The 24840-nt window shown below is 45.9% G+C and overlaps 1 protein-coding gene and 1 long non-coding RNA gene across 2 annotated transcripts; one reads left to right on the forward strand and one right to left on the reverse strand.

Annotated features, from left to right (window-relative positions):
- The first annotated feature begins 965 nt into the window (after positions 1-965).
- LOC111257558 lies at positions 966-2342 on the forward strand. The gene is made up of 3 exons (XR_002678029.1): positions 966-1080; positions 1178-1292; positions 2252-2342. It is a non-coding gene; the product is annotated as an uncharacterized LOC111257558 (long non-coding RNA).
- Positions 2343-9611: 7269 nt separating this feature from the next.
- LOC101758293 (noroxomaritidine synthase) lies at positions 9612-11448 on the reverse strand. The gene has a single exon (XM_004973055.2). It carries the CDS (start codon positions 11420-11422, stop codon positions 9884-9886), a length of 1539 nt encoding a protein of 512 aa, XP_004973112.1. The 5' UTR covers positions 11423-11448; the 3' UTR covers positions 9612-9883.
- Between the last annotated feature and the right edge of the window lie 13392 nt (positions 11449-24840).

Raw genomic sequence — 24840 nt, forward strand, 5'->3', positions numbered from 1 at the left:
TCTCGCCAATCTCAATCGTCCCTTTGACTTCTCAGTACTCCCGTATAGTTATATAGTTAGTGGGTGAGAAATAAAAGGGATGGTTGAGATTAGCATTGATGGGATGTGGCTCCATAGGGTTGGATTCACATAAAGCTCGAACAAGAAGAGTACAAGACCATACTCCTAGATGATCGTGGAACCTATATTTTTATTGAAATAAAAGGAAGGATTATTGGATATCTAAATGGTATATACTTCAAACCAACTACCTCCTAGTTCCATCGAAGTACGGATTTCATTCAACAGTTGCAAACTTGCAATGCCTCCTCACCTAACAAAAATATGTGGAGTAAGAAAGTTGTTAATCCTGAACATATACCACTGATTTGAATCTTACCTTTTGATAAACATTCTGGATTTTTATGTATGATTTTGTTAATTTTTTAGGAAATTTATGATTATATAATGAGCACGAAAAGTTAGAGGCACGGAGCTGAGCTGAATATCAAAGCTAGTTTTTAGATGTGATACTAGCCTTTTATTTCTATCGATGGATATCGTTATCTACAGTCACTAGCAGTTGCTTTCGCGCACTGTACCTGAACACTGCCAGATTTCTATCGGTACTTATCTTAAGGAACTGCCCCTAGAAAATACACTTGTCTTAGGGCCTGTTTGTTTCATTGGAATTTGCTGGAATTGGAATTAATTTCCAAAGTCATCCTGTTTGGCTGCTCCCGGAATTGGAAAGACGGATTCCTCAGGATTCCAACGCTATCTATCGCACATTCCGACCCTAAAAACACGAAACCGTTTCCTCGGCCCGACCCCGACTCTTTCCCCCCGTGCCGCCGCCCCGACTCCTTCCCCTTGCGCCGCCGCCCCTACGCCACGGCCCCTTCCTCCACTTCCTCCGCCGCCCCCTCCTCCACTTCCTCCGCCGGCCCCCTCCTCCGCTGCCCCCTCCTCCGCTGGCCCCCTCCACTTCCTGAGAAGGCGACGTCGAGGATCTCCAGAGCCGGCATAGAGTGCGCCGCCCGTGCCGCTCCTCCGCGCGAGCAGCTTCTCGCTGGCGACCACACGCCACGCGGTGAGCCGGTGCTCCTTCCCTCTCTCCCTCCCTCTCTTCCTCGTCCACATACACAATAATTTCTCTCCTAACCCTAACCCTTGACTCGATTTGTTCTTTTTCTAGAGGCTGTAGACAGATCTGAGGGAAGGGAAGCACAGGGACGGGAGGAGGCGGAGCTCGGCAGCTATCCATTTTACTCACTGGAAGATCGACGTGCACCACCAATACTCCTGCCTTGGTGAGTCCTGCCTCTCTTCCTTCCCATATGTTCTTAGTGAAAAATTAAGTCTTAGGATTACTTAGCTAATGTTATTTGTATCCTAGGCTTCCATTTCTACTTATGTTCCATTGACTGATTGGTTATGTATTCATATTCCTTATGTATTAAATGTTTGTTTCCTATTTTAGTGAAATGCCTCCCTTTTGGAGCTATTGTATGCCTCAAGTTTCTCATAATTTCAGCATGAATATTCATATGGATGTTTTAAACCCATAATGTAAACCAAATTAATTTTTATGCAAGCTTTATTCAATTTATCATTTAGTCATTATGTGGCTGTGAATAATACACTCACTTATGCATTCATTGGTGTGTAATGCAGGACTGCATATATGGCTCAACTTTCTTTCTCCTAGCATCAATGCTGTTCTGTATTAGATAGACAAAATTGGATAGTAGATAGCATCAATGTTGTTCTGTATTAGATAGACACTGCTCACTTAGGCGTTCATTGGTGTGTAATGCAGTAATGATATATAAGGGTCAACTTTCTTTCTCTTGACATTAATGTTCATGGATAGTAGATAGGCAAAATTGGCTATGAGACACTGCACTTGGTTTGTGTTTGCCCACAAATAAAGTAAACTCATGTCACTGCTAGACATACTATAAAGCTTGTTAGTTTTCAGTGTACACAGATGTTCACCAGCAAATGAACATGAAATTGTAGTTTGTTTGGATGGTGACATGATTTTGTGGTGTGTTTGGACGGTGACATGAGTTTGTCAAGTGCAAGCTAAGCTACTGTGGGCAGCTTTCAACTTAAACTGGAGGATCAATTGGGATAACTGGTCATATATCTGAAATAAAGAATCGGAACATGCAGAGAAATATTTTGTATCTACTTCTAAATTAGGTCGCCAACGTTTCTATATCTGTTACTTAAGGCCAATTATTTTACTGTCTCAGATTGTTAGCTACTGGTTAAGGCGTTGCTGGGCGGCTTCAAGAAGGATGCAAGGAACTGATATGCTGAGGCATTGATACATTGTAAGTTCAAAGATTAGCGAGTGGATCCTTTGTTGAAAAATCATAGTTTTTTGGTCCTTTTGAAATGTCACCTCCAAAATCTGATGGTTGTTAGATATGATAGTCGGGTACATTTTGATTCTCATGTTTGATATTTCCTCGTTGCATCATATTGCTCCTGCATGCCTTCTGTGGAGCACGACATGCATGTCCATTTTCTTCCACCAGGACTTCTTTTTCTGGCTCCTATTCAGAGTTTGTTTGTATAAGGATTTGTTTACATTCTAGCTATCAACTTCTGAGCGATAGTTTTCTAGCTCTTACCATCAAAAGATGCGCATACCTAACTGTATCTTTGGCTCTATGTAGTGAACGTAGGAATCATTATCTAGTTAAACCAAGACCTTGACTTAACTGGCCAATCATTATCATTAAGTTTTCTGCCAGTTGCTGGTGAAAATATATATGGTTTGAGCCATCAAACATTACTCTATGGACAAAGTCAAAGTCAATGGTACTAAACCAATGAAAATGCAAAAGAATTTCATCAGACAGAGCACTGAGTTATTGTTATTCAACCTTTCTAGTAGATAATTTAATCTGCCCCTGTCAAGATTGATATTTCTAACAAGATACTTTACTTCTGACTTAATGATACTCAGTGGTTCTCCTTGTTACCGTACCACAACCTTAACTGAGAATCTGAAATCCTTGTGCTGTCATTTTCAACTTTACACCTTCAACCTATTACTGTGACCATATATATCTAGATGGCTAGACACTCCAGTAAGATTTAAGTCGTAATGTAGCCATGCTCTTCAGCATTTTCATATGTTTTCTGGAGACCTGGTGCCTATCCCCAATGTTTTGTAGGAATATATGACACCTTCCATCGTGGATGCTTAGTTTCGTAGTGGCTGCAGGATTATTATGTAAGCTACTAGAAAGTTAGCCATTTTAGTGCAAACCTGGAGCATCTCCAAGAGTGAAAGTTAGCCATTTTAGTGCCTGATTAAACTGTAACACATGAAGTTACTGATTATCCAAAATAGTGTAACACATGAAGTTACTGATTATTTTTTATCTTCTAATTATCCAAAATACTGTAGCATTTTTATGATAAATTAAAATATTCCTTTTGGCATATGTGCTTTAGATGCCTGACAACAACATAGACTTGGTTAATACAAGCATGGAGCAAATTAGAGAGATGCGTAGGAAAAAGAGAAAAAGAGTGGCTGCTTTATTTGTTTCTGCTGTCATGAGTATGATTGTGCACTGGTATCAGCGTAAGAGACCTAGACATATCGTTGATCCGGATGAAGTGGCTGAGAGAGATGTAGCTACACGCAAACAAATGCTAAGAAATCTGTACCAAGGATCAAATGTCTATTGCTATGATAGTTTGCGCCTAACTAAGAGATCATTTTATGACCTATGTGCCATCTTACGTGAGAGATGTGGTATGTGTGATAACAAGAATGTGTCGGTAGAAGAAAAGGTAGCAATCTTTTTGCTTGTAGTGGGTCATGGCACTAAGATGAGGATGATTCGTAGCTCATATGGATGGTCACTTGAGCCAATCTACCGTCACTTCAATGAGGTGCTTAGAGATATTCTATCATTATGCCATGAATTTATCAAGCTTCCTGATCCATCAGCTGTACCACCTGAGGATTCCAAGTGGAAGTGATTTGAAGATTGCCTTGGAGCATTAGATGGTACACACATTGATGTTTTTGTGCCTTTGGCTGATCAAGGGAGGTATAGGAATAGGAAGCAACAGATTACCACCAATGTTTTAGGGGTTTGCTGACTGGTGACTTGGTCTATTGAGATTGTTGTGGTGGTACTGTTAGAATTTTTAAAGTTCTGTTGAATTGCTGAAATGTTGCATTGTTGGTTTTCATAAACCTGTGCTGTTGGGCTGACCTTATCTGAATGGTATCTGTAGTTGCAACTAGACATGTGTAACAAAATAGACATGCTGACTATGTGGAATGAGAAGCTCCTGACCATTTGTTTTTTTAAGAAAAACAAAGAAGCTTCTGGGTATAGGCACAAGATTGTCTTGTACTGGGACTCAATTAGCTTGGTGTTTGGCAAAGACCATGCTACCGGTGAAGCGGCAAGGACTGCAGCTAAGAGCTCAAAAGACATGAGTAAGGAAGATCTTAGTAACAAAGAGCCCACTTCATCGGCAACTTCAGGAAGTTTAAAGTGGCAATGGTCAGGTGACTCTTTTACCTCTATGATAGCTGAAAAAATGGACAAGTTCGCTGAAGCACTCAAGGAGGAAGCCTTTAAAGGCCCAACATCAAAAGAAATTCTAGACACACTGAATGAAGTACAAGGATTGGATGAAGACACTTTGTTGGACCTATTTGATATCCTGACCGGTGATGCACGCAAGTATGAGTCTCTGTTGGCGCTTCCAGAGAAGATGAGGAAGAGGTGGCTCCTAAAACAGCTCAAGAAGTGAAAAAATTAGTTCATCTATAAATTATACTATCAAGTGATGGATAATGTCTATTGAACTTGCATTGCCTTGTAATAATATGTGGCTAGATACTATGTCTGTATTGCCTTGTAATACTATGTCTATTGAACTTGCATTGCCTTGTAATATTCTAGTGTTCACCTGGTGATAGTTCGGATGAGAGAGAGAGAGGTGAGAGTTCGAATGAGAGAGAAGCAGCTTAGAAGGATGAGAGAGAGAAAGCGGTATTCAGCTGGATGGTGGAAATTTCATATATTACTAATAATGCATCCAAACAACATTTGGAATTTAATTCTAAGAAAAACTTTCTTGGTACAACCACAATTGAATCAAATTCTATGGAATCCATTTCCTATAGAATCTAATTGCTAGAATATGATTCATGGAATGAGTTTCAATTCCAGGGAAACAAACAGGACCTTAAGGAATCGCCCCTAGTAAATGTTTGCATTTCTACTTGTGGTTAGGAACCACGGTGGATAAATCGTCTTATGCGTCGAGGGAACCTTGCACTCACTAGTGGAAATATGAGCATTAGTTCTGGAAAATATGAGCATTAGTTCTAGTTGGTAAGCCTTATATCTCTCGAAAAATCAACTGAAACTAATCATTCAGGACTAAAGGTCCCCTCATCGTCATCGCGCTCCTGTGGCGGGTTGTCGCCGTGCTACTACCGCGCCGTTGCCTGCAACTTCACGACTACGCTATGGCGCTACGTCCACGCGGTGGGGTCATCCCGCTACGCCGGCGCTTCCTCGTCGGTATCACACTCTGACACCAGCGACCTCGGGTGGCCATTGCGCTCGTCGTCGGGATCGCGCTCCAACACCGCCGACCTCAACCTGCCGTCACTCGTGGATGGTTGCTGCGGAGCTACTGTGGGCTCCCCGATGCGTTCCCAGGCTCCTCCGACGGTGGGGGTGGCTTCCTCCACCCTCACGCCCTTGTCACCGTATCAGAAGTTGACCTTGATTGTGACCCTTCCAGCTGATGGGTTCGACTCCGACTCCCAAACTGACGGACTCATCTGACGACCGGCGCTGCGGCTACCACACGCCCTTCCCCCGGGGCGATACTTTACGCGTCTTTCGCCACGCTGACAACACCTTCGCGTGCCCTATCTAATCCCTTGTCTGAGCTTGGAGGAGATTCGGACTATAGAGATTTTCGTTTGTCAAGGCCTGAAGCGTGAGTGCGGCCTAGGATGTTCATCTCGTTCTTTTGACTCCTCAGCTGCAGCTATGATGTGAGAGCTGTGTTGGCCAGGCAGGCCCATTAACCGTGCTGCATCTGAGAACTTTTTTTATTTTTTTATTTTTTATTTTAGCATTTTGTAAAAATATATAGTCGGATGAAAAAATTCCAAAACTAGACTATTGTCGCCAGCTGGACCGGCGGAAGGGCCTTACCGCCAGCCCAGGCGGCGGTTGGGCCGGCGGAAGGGCCTTACCACCGGCCCAGGTGGCGAAAGGGGTACACCCCTCCGTCCCAGGTGGCGAAAGGGGTACACCCCTCCGTACCACACTTTCAAAAAATCATAACTAATTCATATCAACTCGGATGGAGATAAAATTTATATGAAACTTGTAGATCTTGACAGATCTACAACTTTGTAGTTAAAACTTTTTTCATTTGATGTCATATTGGTGCCCAAATAATCGACATAAGTTTCAGATCTAAAATTCAATAGTTGGACCCGCGACAATAGCCTAGTTTTGCAATTTTTCATCTGACTATATATTTTTGCAAAATGCTAAAATAAAAAATAAAAAAAGTCCTGCATGCGACGATCGGCGTTTCCACTTTTTTCGCAGAAATCTGAAGATGCCAAGTTGGGCTTGTGGGGGTCTTTAGTTGGGCTGTCTGTAGTAGCCTATGTGTGTGTCTTTAAGTATTGGTGGTGGGCTATTCTTGCGGATGGGCCACATGTTCAGATTGTGAGCTGGTTGGTATGGCGAGCCTGGTAAAAGATTTTGCCACTTTGTTGCGGGTGAGGAATACTTTGGAATGAATTGAGACCATATATCATTTATGACAAGCTAACTAGTTAAAAAATAAACTAATTTGCTTATTTTAAACATTATATATTTAACAACAGAAGGAGTAAGTTGTTAAACAGTCACTATACCACGGCCCCTCTATACCAACTACATTGGAGTCAGCATAAGCGTATGTATCAAGAGAGCATCGGTCAATATAGAGATATACCGACTCCTCTTATCGGTCGTGTTGGTAGCTGTTAGCGTGCCAGTTGGTGAACCGCAAGCGTACAGATCAATTGTAACTCTTCCCTCAGAGTATTCCCCTAAGCTTTATCAATCCATGAAACTTATAATGCAAGAACTATTTCAACTAGCATTGTCAGTATGATTCGAGTTTATGAGTAGATCAGATGTAATCTAGCATATACAGACAAATAACAGATATGAGCACGAGCATCTAGAGCAACCTAGAGTATGCATATGTTGTAATTCTTAGCAAGATAGCAAAGCAAGACAAAGGGGATTCTCAATCAAAAGTCTCTTTAAATCTCCACCTCTAGTCTGGCTCCCAAAACCCCCCACCTTAGATGAAACCAGATCCTGTCACGACCCCCCTATTACTATAGAAAGTTTAAGGATATGAACATAAAGAACATATCATACTCATCGGTAGATCAAGTATGCAAATCTAGCCACCACGATCACATGAACATCCTATGAAATCTATTATCGAAGATTGAAAGCAATCCAATCTGATAAAGTATAAAACCATATAAGGAGGCACTTAGATCGCTAAAGAACATGAACACATCTTCCAAATCTTCTCTTGATTCACTTTGATCCCACGATCAACTTGTCATATGTGCATAAACTTAGGCCTTATGTCTACCTGGAGGATTGCTCGCTAATAATAAGGATGAATGGGCACCCTAAGGCCCTAGAACAATCGGTTTGGGCTCCATAGGCCAACCGGCCTAGCCCTTTTTGGGTCTGTTGGCCTTTGTCAGTTGTCGCTTGTTCAGGGCTTGTCCAATTATTCTCCATTATAGTCTAAATTCTTGTGAAAATAGAATGTCCTCCAAAATGCAATGCATATGCAAAAATTGCCCGATTATTAGGTATGATCAATAGTTTAGGTATTAAATTCATGTCATTATTTAAGATAAATAGGGGTAAAAAGATGTCATTAATGAGCACCAACATGTTGCTATAAGTGGCGTCGGTATAGAGTTATAGCGACCGAGCGTTTGATGCTAACTTGAGATCTACCGATAGACACATACACAATGACTCACAGTGGGTCACAGGTTTGTACCGACCAACAGTTTGAGGATATAAATTGACTTCAACGCTAATCATCCATAATTATTTAGCATAATTAGTTAGCATTAAGATGCTTTTTTTGTAAATTATGGTACAATCGTTTATAGTAAATTATGACATACAAGAATGGATATATCAATTCTACTAAGTCGACTACATAGTTGTTTGAAACCATTCAAGTTATTGTAACCATTCTAGTTCGTTGGGGGAGAGGAGCAAGGGAGAGTGAGGGTAGTGACGGCGGGTGACAGGAGAGATAGAAAACTAGCTAGGGTTTGGGATTGACTGGCGCGTCCTTGAGGTAAATTTTTTCATGCGAGTGTGGGCGGGAAGCGCGCGGGAAGTGCTGATGGGTCTACTCTATGTATCCCGACGGATGGTTAGATGTATTTTTTTAGAGTGTACTGGCTGATTTATTCAATGATGGATGGTTGGATGTATTTTTTTGGGTGTACCGACTGATTTATTCAATAGGACATCTAAATACATATAACGACCGATCGTGAGTCGTAGAAACTATACCTGTGAGCTGTTCATCGGTATCTACTTTAACATCTGATGGTATTTTGGGGGCTGTGGTACAGTGAGTACCAGCAGATCGTGGTGTTCATTGCTTTGATGCATGTTTGTCATACTGGCTGCTGCTAGTTCCTCCGGTCTCGTAAATGAAGTTTTTGATATTGAAATTACCTCAAAAATATAACTGTGATTTCTAGTTTTTGTTACAAAATATTCATAAAGTGAACGGATGCTTTTGATGAACACTAGTAGAGAACTGGGCTTTAATCCCGGTTGGTAGGGTGCAAATATCTCGAAAACGCATCCGGGATAAACCAACCGGGACAAAAGGGGGGGGTCTTTTATCCCGGGTCACTCAACCGGGACAAAAGACCCCCTTTTATCCCGGTTGGTAACACCAACCGGGATAAAAGGGTTGAGAGCGCCGACGCTGCAAAAAAAAAAAAATTCCCGAGCTCCTAGGAGTTAATACAAAGTCACAAGTCACGTGATTTTTCACGCGAAATACGCGCGTGCGCGGTTCGTGGGATTCGAACCCACAACCTCCAGCCTCGCGCGTAGCTTCCTTGCCAACCGGGATAAATGACCCCCTTTTATCCCGGTTGGTATTACAAACCGGGATAAAAGGCTCTTGACCCTTTTATCTCGGTTGGTGTTACCAACCGGGATAAAAGGGGGGGTCTTTTATCCCGGTTGGTGTTTCAAACCGGGATAAAAGGCCTCTCCGAGTCTTTTTTTCCCATTAGCCTTTGCAACCGGGATAAAAGGTTCCGGTTGGTGAGGCCCCCACCAGTGACCGAGTTTTAGTCCCGGTTGGTGAACCTTTTATCCTGGGCCAACTTTAAACTGGGACAAAAGGGGGCGGATGGAAAGTCGTTTCTCTACTAGTGGAAGTTACTATTAAACATAAATATACTCGTATAAATTTATCCAAACCTTTTACACATAGAAAAACAATTAATATGCCATCAAAGTTTCAAATAAGCTTAAGATAATCTGAAAACATCACTTATTTAGAAAGAGGGAGTAATACAAACTATCAGTACTGAAATCAAAGAGTCTTTAGTTGGGTATGATCCCAGCTTTCAGATGGCCAGATGACGGCGTCCGTAGACTTTATTTAATGACGAAAATACATGTTACGCTTCCATTTGCTTCATTATACGTTTGGATTTAATTATTTGTTCAAACCATATATGCCAGGACTGAGTCGATCTGTAGTTGCATTGCACCTAGCTTATTCCATGTCACATTGATTACTCTCTCTGTTTAACCATCATCATGAGCCCGTTCTTCAATTGCAGAATGCACGACAGCTTTGGCTCGATGCTCTGCCCTTTCAACACCTCCATATCAAAGTTCCACACCACCGCGGCAACGATGGTCTTCATCTGCGCAATTGCTATGTTCTTGCCAAGGCACATCTTCGGCCCTGAGTTAAACGCCATGAATTTATTGGACGGCACGTAACGCAGTTTAGCACCGTCCTCGGACAGCCACCTCTCCGGACGGTACACATGGCAATCCTTGCCCCACAGGGATTCCATTCTACCCATCGCATAGATGGAGATCAGGATGGTTTCACCGGAGCACAACTGGTGACCACTTGGGAGCACATCGTCGGCTAGCACCACCTTGCGCTCGATCGGGCCTGGTGGGTACAACCTGAGCGACTCCAATAAGGCTGCCTGAAGGTAGACTAGGTGTTCAGTCTCCTTTGGATCAAAGACGACCATACTACTGATGCTATTGGAGGCGAGAGCAGTGGCCTTCAGTGATGCGATGGGTTCCAGTTCCTTGCGGATGCAAGAGACCACACGGGGGTTCCTGGCGAGGTTGTAGAATACCCACGGTAGCGTGGTACCAACCGTGTCCCGCCCGGCGATCATGTAATTGATGAGTAGATTACGTAGTAGGACATCGTCTCTGCCCACTGATGGGTCAGCAGAAATAATGTCCATGGCCAACACATCATCAAGGAGATCGGCGCACCTGGCTTTCGACTTCTCAGTCATCTCCCTGATGAAAGCATGCATCACTGTTTGCGCCATGGCCAGCTTCCTCTCTGGACCGATGTTTAGCCGTCGCATCACCTTCCAGAAACAAGCCGGCATGGTGTGCCGGAATAAGCCGACCTCCATGAACGTGTCCATGGCGGTTGCAACATGGATCGACGGCATGCTGATGGACAGGCAACCCGGGTCGACACCGAAGATCGGCGTGGCAGTAAGGTCGAACACCAACCTTGTGATCAAATCCTGCATGTCGAACGTTGTCCTGGTGCTCCCCATGCGGGTCAAGAACGGGAGGAGTCCGTTCACCACCTTGTCACGGCAGCAACTTGCCATCAAGGCAAGTAACCGTGGATTGCTCAAGATGTTCTGGAACATGTCTCTCTGCTGGCGGACGGCCTCACCATCAATGGTGAAGAGGGTGCCGCTAATGATGTCGAAGATTTCAGCAAAATCCTCGCCCTTGGGGTAGTTTGCATGGTTGGAGGTGAAGATGTGCCGGACGTTTGCCGGGTCAGCGGTGACGAAGAACCGCATGCCACTTGCTACCGGCCCTCGCGCCTTGAAGTTACACCCGTAGGTGGCAAGGACGACAGTGAATTCGTCGTGGACGTTGTGGAGATTGGCGACGAGGAAAGGGAGCATGCCCACAACCGGCCAGTCCATGGGGTACAACGGGTTTCTCAGCCTCCAGAACTTAATGTACATGCACAATGATACAACGAGAAGTGTGGAGATGACTAGTTCTTGCAAGTAGGGCAACGCCATTGCTTGCAATGTCATTTGTCTATAAGCTACGAGCCTACGATTGCGAGTATATTCTGTGTGCACAAGAATTGAAGTTTAGGATGTCTAAATTTAAAGTGAAACTTTTCATCTTCGGGACAGGTTCGATATCAAGCATTGAATTCAGTTTCATGGAGGATCCCTATCTTGATGGATGCCACATGTCTTATCTCGCGAATCTCAATCGTCCCTTTGACTTCTCAGTAGTCCCGTATAGTTATATAGTTAGTGGGTGAGAAATAAAAGGGATGGTTGAGATTAGCATTGATGGGGGTGTAGCTCCATAGGGTTAGATTCACATAAAGCTCGAACAAGAAGAGTACAAGACCATACTCCTAGATGATCGTGGAACCAATATTTTTATTGAAATAAAAGGAAGGATTATTGGATATCTAAGGGGGTGTTTGGGAGATGGGTGCTAAACTTTAGCACCCCCACTTTAGTCCATTTTAGTCACTTGTGCTCCCAAACAGGTGGGCTAAAACTGGTGGACTAAATTTTAGCCCCCCACTAATCCATTAGTCACTTGGGTAGCTAAAATGGACTAAATGGACTAAAAAGTGGTCCCCGGACCACTTTCCCCCACTACCCCCTCCCCTCTCTCTCCTCCCCCTATCTCTCTCTCCCTGCCTCCGCCCGAACCGCCGCCCGGACCTCCGCGCCTCGTCCTCCACCTCCGCCTCGTCGCCGCCGCCTCCACCTCGCCACCGCCGCCTGGACCTCCGCGCCGCCCCTGCCGCCTCCACCTCGCCCTTCGCCTCCGCTTCGCCGCCGCCGCCGCGACCTCCGGCCAGCCCTGCCCGGCCCCGCGCCAGCCCCGCCGCCTCCACCTCGCCCGCTGCCTTCGTCGCGCCGCCGCCGCCACGACCTCCGGCCGGCCCCGCCCGCCCCCGCGGCCTGACGGCGCTTGCGGCGCCCGCGCTGACGACGCTCCTCGCCGGCACCTTCGTCGCGCGCCTCGTGCTGTCCGAGGCCGGCGTCGTGACGCTCCCCAACACCGCGCTCGCCGTGCGCCTCGTGCTGTCCGGGGCCGCCGCCACCTCCGGCCGGCCCCGCCCGCCCCTGCGACCTCCGCGCCAGCCCCCGCCTCCTCCGACCGGATCCGGAACGGCCGCGGTGCGCATGCGCCGGCGGCGGAGGCTCCGGGGCCAGGGGCGGCGGTGGCGCGGCGGAGATGACGCTAGAGGATTTCTTGGCGCGGGATTCCAGCGCTAGGGTGGCGGCGGTGGAGGGGTGCATGGTGCTGGGGTTCCCCATCCCCGACGGGGATGCGCCCGGGGGAGTCGGCGGCGGGAGGGCAAGCTGGAAGCGGGCGATGGTGGATCCCGCCGACCGCGCGGTGATGCAGCACCAGAAGTGCATGATCAAGAACCGTGAGTCCGCGGTGAGGTCCAGGGACAGGAAACAAGTAACAGTGCACGCTATGCAGGGGTAAAAGGGTCATTTGGCATAGCAGTTGCTAAACTTTAGCACCCCTCCTAAACACCCCCAAAGGCTAAAGTTTAGCACTCAAATGGTATATACTTCAAACCAACTACCTCCTAGTTCCATCGAAGTACGGATTTCATTCAACAGTTGCAAACTTGCAATGCCTCCTCACCTAACAAAAATATGTGGAGTAAGAAAGTTGTTAATCCTGAACATCTACCACTGATTTGAATCTTACCTTTTGATAAACATTCTGGATTTTTATGTATGATTTTGTTAATTTTTTAGGAAATTTATGATTTATATAATGAGCACGAAAAGTTAGAGGCACGGATCTGAGCTGAATATCAAAGCTAGTTTTTAGATGTGATACTAGCCTTTTATTTCTATCGATGGATATCGTTATCTACAGTCACTAGCAGTTGCTTTCGCGCACTGTACCTGAACACTGCCAGATTTCTATCGGTACTTATCTTAAGGAACTGCCCCTAGAAAATACACTTCTCTTAAGGAACCGCCCCTAGTAAATGTGTGCATTTCTACTTGTGGTTAGGAACCACGGTGGATAAATCGCCTTATGCGTCGAGGGAACCTTGCACTCACTAGTGGAAATATGAGCATTAGTTCTAGTTGGTAAGCCTCATATCTCTCGAAAAATCAACCGAAACTAATCATTCAGGACTAAAGGTCCTCTCATCGTCATCGCGCTCCTGTGGTGGCTTGTCGCCATGCTACTGCTGCGCCGCTGCCTGCAACTTCATGACTGCGCTATGGCGCTACGTCCACGCGGTGGGGTCATCCCTCTACGGCGGCGCTTCCTCATCGGTATCACACTCTGACACCAACGACCTCGGGTGGCCATTGCGCTCGTCGTCGGGATCGCGCTCCAACACCGCCGACCTCAACCTGCCGTCGCTCATGGATGGTCGCTGCGGAGCTACTGTGGGCTCCCCGGTGCGTTCCCAGGCTCCTCCGACGGTGGGGGCGGCTTCCTCCACCCTCACACCCTCGTCACCGTATCAAAAGTTGACCTTGATTGTGACCCTTCCAGCTGATGGGTTCGACTCCAACTCCCAAACTGACGGACTCATCTAACGACTGGCGCCGCGGCTACCACACGCCCTTCCCCCGGGGCGATACTCTACGCGTCTTTCGCGGCGCTGACAACACCTTCGCGTGCCCTGTCTACCCCGGAACGAGGCATCGGTGGGGGATTCTGAATGAGGTCAAGGATCACGTCCTGGGTCCACCCCCTGAGGGGCAAGAACCAGAAGAAGTGGAGCCGCCACCACGTCATGGACGGGAATGAGGGGTGAATGGAGTGAGCAAGCCGTGCTAGTGGAAGATCAATGTTGTTATCTTTGCTATGCTGTTAATTAGTAACTTTAGATTTAAATTTCATTGGAACCCTAGCCATCTTTGCTATTCTGTTATCTTTTGTTTGTAAGATCAATGGAAAGATCGATCCCCAATTTTCTAGTCCAAAGATCAATCCCCTTTTACCCTGCTTTATTTGCTCTGTGATGGGACATCGGCAAGAATCTGTTCATCTTCCTTAGCGCTTTTGGTTTTCCCTAGTCATGATGCTACGTTATAGCCTGCCATGCCATGTCTTGTCATGTGATTAATTATTCTTATCCCACCACACCGCAACAGACTAGAAATAATGACTATGTTGTACTGTGTATTTAGAAACAAATGACTATCTTACCTCATCGCTTTTTTTAGTGGCTGAAAATCAATATGTGACGAAAAGTTTAGTCTGTCCTATTTGCTTTACCGACAATGGATCATACGTTTGTACCTCACCAAGAATCGCTATTTCTGATCATTGTGCGAATGATGTATTGTCAGTTGCCAATCAAATTGCATGATTTCATTTTGTTGTTTCCAAGAGTTCAAAGCTCTTCCTAGGAAGATTAATTAGATCATTTATCTTTGCTATGTTGTTCTCCTACTCACATAGCTCGAGAGGCCAAGATGGATCAAATTTTATGTTTCGTTTAATGTGATTGTAGTTGAAATAGTGCATCGGTTTTTTAAGGTTGAAAATCAATATGAGACGAATATTAACAAATAATGTAATCATATTTGGCTCTCTCTCAAAATCAAGGAAATTCTTACTCACATTGCCAAAATTCAAACTATTTTTCCAACAAAGGATTGAATATTTTGGTCCATCCTATTCACTTTTCCTCTAATGGATCATACATCCATGCATATTTTTCCTAAAAATTGTAATGAATTCTAATTTATACCTGAGAATTAACGTGGCATCCATCCATGTTCCAGCATCGTGTAATATCACATCCTCCACGTCCACATAGCCTGTCTTCCTTAGTTCTCATGTAGGCATGCCCTAGCAAGGAACGCACGTCCACCAGTGGCCCCGCTGTCCATTTGCACCTATTATCCTTAGAACATAGCAAAGTTAACCAAATGCACGTAACTAATAACTAATTGTACTTTTTTAAATCTGAACGACTAAAAAAAGAGGGCCACGATGGATCAATGGCTAGATATTTTCTCTTTCTCGTTAGGATTTTCTAGAGCATCTGTGATTACTATAGGTATAAATAGATAGATCCGCATGAACAATATAACTTTTACATACCGGCAAACCTACCACCCACTGTGCATACGGTTTATGTACTAGTCAATGTTTTTTATACCTGTTTGTTTTGACCCTTCATATATGACTTAACGGGGACAGAGAGACTTGTCTCATGAATTTTAATGTGATCAAATGGATTGGATTTCTATACAATAATGTATTGCTCACTTCAAACACTTCCAATAGAGTCAAAGATATATATCGGCTCTCAGCACTTGCATGCTTATGTCCTTGTGCGAAGAGCTGTGTATAACGTTCAACATGCTTGTACTAAGCCCATATCACCGTTGGAAGGCTAGGAGAAGTTCAGCAAACATCACTGTTGGGAGGCAAGGTGATGACCTTGAAGCCAAATTATTCGCGACATGATGCTCCAAAGACCATGGCTTCGCATTAACATGAGCAAGGTAAGGAGTTTAGCTATATAACTATAACAAAGGTCCTGTTTGTTTGAGCCGCAGCTTTTAAGTTTTTTTAAAAAGCTGTTATTGGCTTTTTAGTTTTGAAAAGCCAATACTAGTTTTTAGAAGATGTGTTTAGCTTCCTGAACTAAAAAAAGCTACAAAAAGCTAAGAAAACTGAGCTTATCAGCTTTCCATATAAACTCAGCTTTTCTGAGCTTATCGGCATTTTTTGGGAGGTAACCTACTTTTTTTATTATTTATATAGATATGATAGTCAATATTGTGTTCTTTAATTAAAAACATCAACATTGTACTTTGCTCTAATAAATTCTACAACATATTGTATGCTTTAAATAATATTGAGGGAGCATTTTTTTAAAAGGAGCACTTTTTTATTTGATCATGGAAAACTTATAGACTTTTTTGTGCTACTAACATTTCATGTCCTTTTTTTTTCTTTGAGTGGTTTTTGAGAGAAATATGAAGTATGGCACCACCCTTCGATTCTAAACATGTGGTGGCTAGTCAATTTAGGCTAAACTGTAACAACTCTACCTTAGTTAGGTGTAGTTAAACTTAAGAAAGTCATTAGTCACTAAGTAGAGGTAGTGAAAGGTCCAAATTGCCCCTAAAAAGCTCTTTTAGGAGTTAAATAGGAAACTTGAGATTTTATATACAAACTTGAAATTTTGTCCAAATAGGAGTTGTAAACTTTTTAGTTTCAAACAACTTTTATTAATAGTATTTTGGCTAATTTGGAGTGGGAGAAAGTCAAAAACAAGAATCAAATCAGGAGTACATCAAAATCCTGCAAATAACCTGTCCTGGAATACATGTTTTTCCTCAACTTTGCAACCTGTTATCTCATAATTCTATATCTAAACCCAAGTCATACCCCTAATAGAAGTTGTAGTTCTGCAAGTGTGTTACAACTTTTATTAAAAGAGTTAGGCCAAAATATGCACAAAAGGTTTTCAAAAATGCAGTCTAATATAGCCAAATCGGTCAACCGGTGCAAAACTGAAATTTCATCGAAGTCTGAAATTTCAGATTTTTTGCTGAACTTTGACTCGATTTATCTCACAAACGGTTTTGAATCTGTACAAAACTTTTTATCCAAGTTTGAACTCGGTCGATAGGTCTACAACTATTGTAAAAGGACCAAAGGTTGTGCAGTTCAAATTTTGCGAGAAAAATTGGCCCAAAGACCCGACCTTCGGCCTGCTCATCGCCTAGAACGCGCCCACAACACATCGCCCCAGCGCGATGTCGCCGCGTGGACGCCCACCACCGGCGGGCTTGTCGTCGCCCAACCGGCGGCCGCGATGCGACAACTCACGCGCCCGGCTGCCTAGTAGGAGAGCGCGTCTATCTTTTCCCCTGCCGCGCAACCCCTTCGCCCCGTCCCGAGTTAGCTCTGCCCCTCCGTTTGCGCCACGTCGCCACCTCAGACCGGCCAAGCTCCACTCGCCTACCGACGCCCGGACAGTGACCGCACGAGTGCTTCACTCCGCCAACCCACGGCCGCGGCAAAGCCACGCTTGCACACTCCGAATCCCCCCAGGCCAATAGCTGAGGGATCCTATCCCGCTGCCTCTGCACCCCGGCCAATGGCGCTGCCGCCAATGGAGCTCCATCCCGCAACCCACAGCGCCCCTCCAATCCTATCCACCCATGCCCAGAGCCTCACCTCGTTCGCCCGCTCCCTCTTCAGCTCTATTTATGCAACAGACGCGCCCGCCTGTGCCCCTCTCCCCTCACGCCATTGCCGCCGCCTTGCTCCTCTGTTCCATGCCCACGCGTCGCTGAGCAGGTCCTCTGCGGAGAGCCCACCTCCGCTCGACAAACCTCCTCGCCGCTGCCCGTTCCCACACCGCCGCATTCCCCCAGAGCCCCAGTCGCCACCGGTCGCTCGCCCGGAGGAACCCCGCCGCAGGACCACCTCCAACTTCCCTGCCACCACATCCAAGCTCACCGCCGCCGCATTTTGCCTCCATCGGCCATCCCCGCAGCCCACGACTGCCTCAAACCAAGCCAAGGTGAGCCTGTACGCATCCCTGGCCGCTCGTCACTCGGCCCCCGCTGGCGTATCGCCGGAATCGGCCTCCGCCCGCCGTCGTGCGCCCCGGGGATCTATTTGTGATTGGAAAACTTGATTATGGGCTTTAGCGCAAGAACTAGGGACCCCTGCGCAATTAAACCTTAGACGCGAGGGTTAGGTCGCGAGTTTGCCTCGGTTTATATTTATAAATCAGCAGAAAATAGAATAAACTTTTTAAATGCACCATAAATCGTAGAAAAATCAGAAAAATGCCAAATAAATTTTGTTGGCTAGTTTCATATAAAAATAATCTTGCTCATGTTACTGTTGGAAATAATGCCCTATAGTTTTATTTCTTATCTAGGCTATTTAAATCATAGTAAATCGCAAAAAAAATGTAAAAATGATAAACCCCGATGCATGCTTCCTTATTTTAAATTTATGCAATATGTTGGTGCTTATGATTGTGCATTTACATTTGTAGGAGTTGATTAAAACAGTAGATGCATGAACTTAGTACCTTTGATCTGAACACTAGTTGCTAAGATTGAGTAGTTGCTGTGCTAAATAGGACTTGGTAAAGGTCGAGTGATTGCCTGTCACTCGCGAGTTATAGAAGTTGTTTGTTTACTCATACTACAACTACAAGGATGACGGACGGGATCGGGAATGGTTCCAATACGGTGGTTTGCCCCGTTTGTCTAGTAATGAACTTGCTAAGGTCGAAACGTGCCAACGTTCGTGATCAAGTGTTTGAAAGTACTAATCTCATACCTAGTATGGGATAGGGAAGTCTAGTACCGATTGAACTGGGGCGTGGCTTATATTCCTATTATCCTTGGAACGTCGTTCCCATGGTGCATCATGTGGGTGCAAGTGCGGTCACAGTACAGCAAGAGGTCGGGACTTTAGAGCATTGCATGCCAAAGGAAGTTTGGACCTGACACGTGCCTAAGGGATCGATGGGGATGGCTGACAAGTGAGGCGACCCTTCGTGGAGCGCCGATATCATGGGATTAGGTTCACCATGCATGGTTAATAAATTCGAATCGATTCGTCTGCCTCTCACAGTTTGGGACTGCTTGATCGCTATTCTGCACTGAGTAAAGATGGAACATGATGATGATGTTAATCTTGATGCTTGTAATTTATTGTTTGGAAGATATGCTTGCTTAGTATAAGTTGCTAATTTAGACTGGTTAATGAACTTAGAACATGAGCTAAAATGTGGAAAGTAAGGACCCACTTTAGTCGCTTTTGGCAAAAACAAACCCACAGTCAAAAAGCCTTGCATGTCTAGGAGTCGGTGAAGTAGTTATCACCTGTCGGGTCAGTCTTGCTGAGTATTAGTTGCTCAGCCTTGTTTGTGGCATAACCTTTCAGGTAATGTCGATAGTTTGGCTCCTAGCGCCACTTGGCCTACCCAGCTCCCTCCGGATTGGACAGTCGAGTGGGATCCCTCCTCGGACGGTGAGGACAGGGGTCATTGATATCATGGTCGGCTTCGCCATGGTACTGTGTATCGATGTTTAGCTTCCGCATGTTTTACTTCTTCGTTGTTTACAACCTTGCAAGCTCTGTTTAAATTTCGAAAACTCTGATGTAATAAATTGTTGAACTATGTTATTCGTGATAAGAATGTTGTAATCTCTGTGCCACTCACCTTCGTGAGAGCAATGCTTCTCGATCCTGAGTAAGTGGTTTATCGGATGAAATCTGACGGATGACCAAGTTGACTTACTTAATGTGCACAATAGCGTGTTGTTGGGGACCGCCCCACAACACACCCTGAACGGCGCTGGCGGGGACCTTTATCTCTGGATCGACTCCAACCTCATCGCTTTACCCCTTTTAAGAGGCTAATAAATGACCGAAGTTAATTATCACGAAGGTGTCTACTTTGTTGTTTTGCAGGCAAGGACTCGCGAAGTCAAATCCCCTGTGGAGCTTTCAGCGATTTGGCTTCGGAAAGACTCTGAGACCAGAAGCCGAAGTTAGCTAACTTCAACCTCAAGAAGACGGGAAGTTTGCAGAAGCTTGCTCAGTTTCAATGAAGCTGAGGAATAAGGAAGAGGATAGTCAAGGCGGCCCTGGAACCACTTAATAGCAGGAAGACTCCGTAATAAGAATCTAGTACGAGGTTGGATATGTAATTTTGCCGTGAAAGCAACATCTTGAATAGGAACCAAGTTACTATCTTGTACGGAATATTCTTGGGATGTAGTAGTTGAGTATGGGTATAACGGGGATGCGAAAATGTAACTTTATGGCCCTTAAAGGGAGATGAACCGTCCCCCCCGGGAGGGCATTAATCATTGATAGGACAACCACTGTAACGTTGTCTGAACGGTTGTTGTCTTCGTTCGTCATAACATTCCTACTATTGTTTGGGAGTACCCCAATTTGGCGCCCACTGTGGTCTAACTCGTTAAACAGCCCACGATGCCACCACAACGTAAAAAGAGACCCACAGCTCAGAGAGAAGACAACACAGAAGAGGCCAACCAGCTCACGGCCCTCGAAGCCACAGACCAAGTCCTCGTCGACAAGGAGGAACATCTTGCAAGAGTCAAACAAGCCCTAAGGACTAAGGCAATGAGCAACCAGCCCGCAGCTAAAGTCAACCACCAAAGCCACCAACCTGTGGCAAACGAAGCTACCAACCGCACTGACGGTCACCAGCCCATAACACCCGAAGCTACTGGCCCCTCCAGCCTGGACAATGAACTAGATTCAGTCCTCCGAGAGATAGAAGAGGTCAAAAGAAAAAAGGAGCAGTTGGCACGACAAGTGCAACACCATAGGGAGGCTGTGGCTAGGCTATCAAAGTTGAACGAGGCCAGGCGGCAACTAGAAGCACTACAGAAAGAAGTCGCGGAGCTTGAAAGCCCACTCGAGAATGCAAACCAGGCCGCAACTTATTTTTATCAAAGTCCCACTGTCGATCAGGCATAGCTCCAGCCCAGTCTCAACTTCGGCCAAGGCACCCAGCACCACTCACCGGTGGTGTCCCTTGTGGTTGACACAACATCGCCGCTCTCAATAGGGCTACAAACTGCACCATGGCCAACAACTTACAAACCAACCACCTTGCCCAAATTCAACGGGCGCACAGACCCACGGCAATTCTTAATGAGTTACGAAGCCGCTATAGCTTCGACCGGAGGGGATGATGTCGTCCTCGCCAAATCTTTCATAATTGCTTGTGAGGGCGCGGCATTGAACTGGTATTCACTACTCCCTCCACACACGGTGATCAGCTGGCATGATCTCAAGACAAGGGTCACTCAAAATTTCCAGGGCTTCCACCACCCTCACACGGCCCAGGCAGACCTCTTTCAGTGCAAGCAAAAGGACAAGGAACCACTTGCAGAGTATGTAAGAAGATACGTCCAACTTCGTTCTCAAGCACCGCACATTGAGGAATCTGTAGCAATATCCGCTTGCATCGCGGGCCTAACCCCCGGCCCAACAGCATCAAAACTATCAAGGAAGGAGCCTAAAACCATGACTGCCCTCTTTAGCAAACTCGATGAATACATCAGGTCCGATGAGGACCACCGCAGAAGAGTGGCGGAACGCAACAAAGAGAGACAAACAAACCAAAACCGAAGCTGGCAACCTTCGCCTTACAACAAGACTCAAAACCCAAACTAAAACCAAAACCGTATCATGAACATCGAGGGAAGCCAAAACCAAAACCAGAACCAAAACCAAAACAACAGCACCCAAAGAGGGAGCCACTCTGCCAGAGGACGAGGTCGAGGCAGACAACCAAAGTCACTTTACTGTGTCAACCACGGCCATCAGAATCATCGCAACACAGAGTGGTGCCCCAAAAAGAAGGAGGAAGAGAGAAAAGCTGCGGAAGAAGCTGCGAAGGTAGCCGTGCAGACACCCAAAACAATCCACCACACAGCTTTTTACCCACACCCAACCTTCTACCACAATCAGCCCAGCTTCGCCAACTTCCCGCAACCGATGAATTGGCCTCTTCCACCACACATACAGCCCTACCACCAAACAATTCCATAGCACCCCAATCCCAACCCGCCTCAGAAGCCCCAAGAAACTCTACCTCTACCCCCAAGCATGCCAGCCATAATGCCCAAGCCGGAACCTAACACGCAAAACAACAACCAAGAATCCTTGCCCACCTTCGAGATGATAATGCCAATCACCGTGGGCTCCTCGCTAGAGTTTGAAAACAAGAGGCAGAGACGGAACTACTTCAGAGAGGTCAACGTGATTATTCCCGACGGACCTCCAGCAAAGCCAGAATGGGCGCACATGCCCATAACCTTCACCGGAGAAGATTTCAAGCTCAAGACAACCTCGCATAACGATGCGATGGTTATCAAAGCACTGATAGCAGGCTGGATGGTAGGGAAAGTATTGGTAGACACAGGCAGCTCCGTGGACATTCTCTTCGCAAATGCATTCAGAGAAATGAACATTGACATGAACACGCTCGACCCAGCTGACGTCCCGCTTCTCGGCTTCGGCGGCAAGACAGTGAAGGCCTTGGGAAAAATCGCCCTCCCAGTTTCGTTCGGGGACCGTGATAATGCGAGGATAGAACACATCACCTTCGACGTAGTGGAAATGCATTACCCCTACAACGCAATACTCGCCCATGGCTTCATCACCAAAATGGACGCAACAATTAGACAGTTGTACCTATGCATGAAAATACCCACCCTCAGAGGGGTCATAACGGTGTACGGTCATCAAGAAATGGCAAGGAACATAGAAAAAGGGGTAGCTCCGGGCCAAAAGAACGTCCACCATCTAGCCTTGTCAAACAAAGCCGAAAGCCTAGCAAAGCAAAAGGCCCACGACGAGCCTAAAACAGATAAAGAGAAGGTAAAAATCAGTGCGGATGGCAAAACAAAGCAGGTAATTCTAGACGGGTACATTACAGACAGATTCATCACAGTTGGGGCGAATCTCAACCCAAATGAAGAGCGTGACCTCGTCGAGTGCCTCAACAAGAAAAAAGACATCTTCGCTTGGTCCGCAAGTGATCTAAAGGGAGTGGACAGGGAAATCATCGAGCACAGCCTCGACATCAGGCAAGGAGCTCGGCCAAAGAAACAGAAGCTAAGAAAAATGTCCGACGAGAAGGTCCAAGCAGTAAAGGCTGAAGTTGACAGGCTACTCGAAGCCAACGTAATCAGGCCAATCCAATACCCCAACTGGCTAGCCAACACAGTACCAGTTAAAAAGAAAAATGGCAAATGGAGAATGTGCATAGACTTCACAGACCTCAACAAGGCCTACCCAAAAGATGACTACCCTCTCGAAAGAATTGACAAGGTGGTAGATGATGCTGCAAACAGCGAAATGCTCTCGCTACTTGACCTCTTCTCAAGGTACCACCAGACCAGAATCAAAAAAGAAGACGAAGGCAAAACAAGTTTCGTGACACCCTTCGGAACATTCTGTTTCGTCCATATGCCAGAGGGGCTAAAAAATGCATGCCAAACATTCTCAAGAATGACAACAACAATCCTGGATAGCCAGCTTCGACGCAATATTTTGGCCTATGTAGACGACATCATCGTAAAGAGTGCTAAATGAAGCGACCACATCATGGACCTCACAGAAACATTCGCTAACCTGAGGTCAGCCAACTTAAAGCTAAACCCAGACAAATGTGTATTCGGAGTCCAAAGGGGAAAGATCTTAGGCTTCTTGGTAACCACGAAGGGCATCGAGGCCAACCCAGACAAAATCACGGCGCTAGCCAACATGTCAGAGCCAACATCACTCAAGCAGGTACAACGGCTCACTGGCAGGATTGCAGCACTAAACCGTTTTATTCCGAGAGCAGCAGAGCGAAGCCTTCCTTTCTTCAAAACACCATGAAGCTCCAAAACATTTGAATGGGGACACGAGCAAAGCAGAGCATTCCAGGACCTCAAGGAGTACCTGCATTCCATGATGAAGCACCAAAGCCCAAGTCACCACTGCTGCTTTATGTATCAGCCTCAGCAACAGCTGTCAGTGCTGCGTTGATCCAGGAGAAAGAAATAGAAGGCAAAATCAAATAGACACCAGTTTACTTCGCATCCGAGGCATTGAGCGGCTCAAAGATGCATTACTCTGAGTTAGAAAAAATCGCATATGCGGTTGTCATGGCAGCATGGAAGCTACGACATTACTTTGAGGGGCACAAAATAGTCGTGGTGACCAGCCAACCTCTCCATGATCTCTTCTCAAACAGAGAAGCTTCTAGCCGCATCGCCAAATGGGCATCTGAGCTCTCGGAGTTCGTCATCAATTTTGAAAGGCGCACAGCTATAAAATCCCAAGTGCTGGCTAACTTCATCGTTGATTGGACCTCGCCTAAGCAAGAACCAAAGCAGCTAGAAACGCCATGGGTCGTCCACTTTGATGGAGCATGGTGCCGCAGAGGAGCAGGTGTCGCAGCGGTGGTTACCTCGCCAACAGGTGTCAGAATAAAGTACGCAGCGAGGCTAGACTTCCCACCAACTGCGAAGTCAACCAACAACACCACAGAGTACGAAGGACTGCTCCTGGCCCTAAGAAAAATGAAAGCCATAGGGAAGCAAACATTTGTCGTCAGAACGGACTCGAAGGTAATCCATGATCACATCGAGAAGGACAGTGAAGCCAAGGAACCAGAACTTATCAAATACCTCCAGGCAGTCCGAGCCATGGAAAAACATTTCAAGGGGTTTGATGTTAGGAACATACCGAGAGCACAAAATGACGAAGTTGACAAACTCGCAAAGATAGCAGCGGAAGGCGAGCCAATTCCACCAGATACATTTTACGAAGTCATAACTTCACCTTCAATCAAACAAGAAGACCCAGCCACCATCAACGCCATCCAACGTTACGATTGGCGCACAACCATAATGGCTTTCCTCAGAGGCCACTTTGAACCTCAGAACGAAGC

Source organism: Setaria italica, chromosome VI (assembly GCF_000263155.2).
Source record: "Setaria italica strain Yugu1 chromosome VI, Setaria_italica_v2.0, whole genome shotgun sequence".
NCBI classification, from domain to species: Eukaryota; Viridiplantae; Streptophyta; class Magnoliopsida; order Poales; family Poaceae; genus Setaria; species Setaria italica.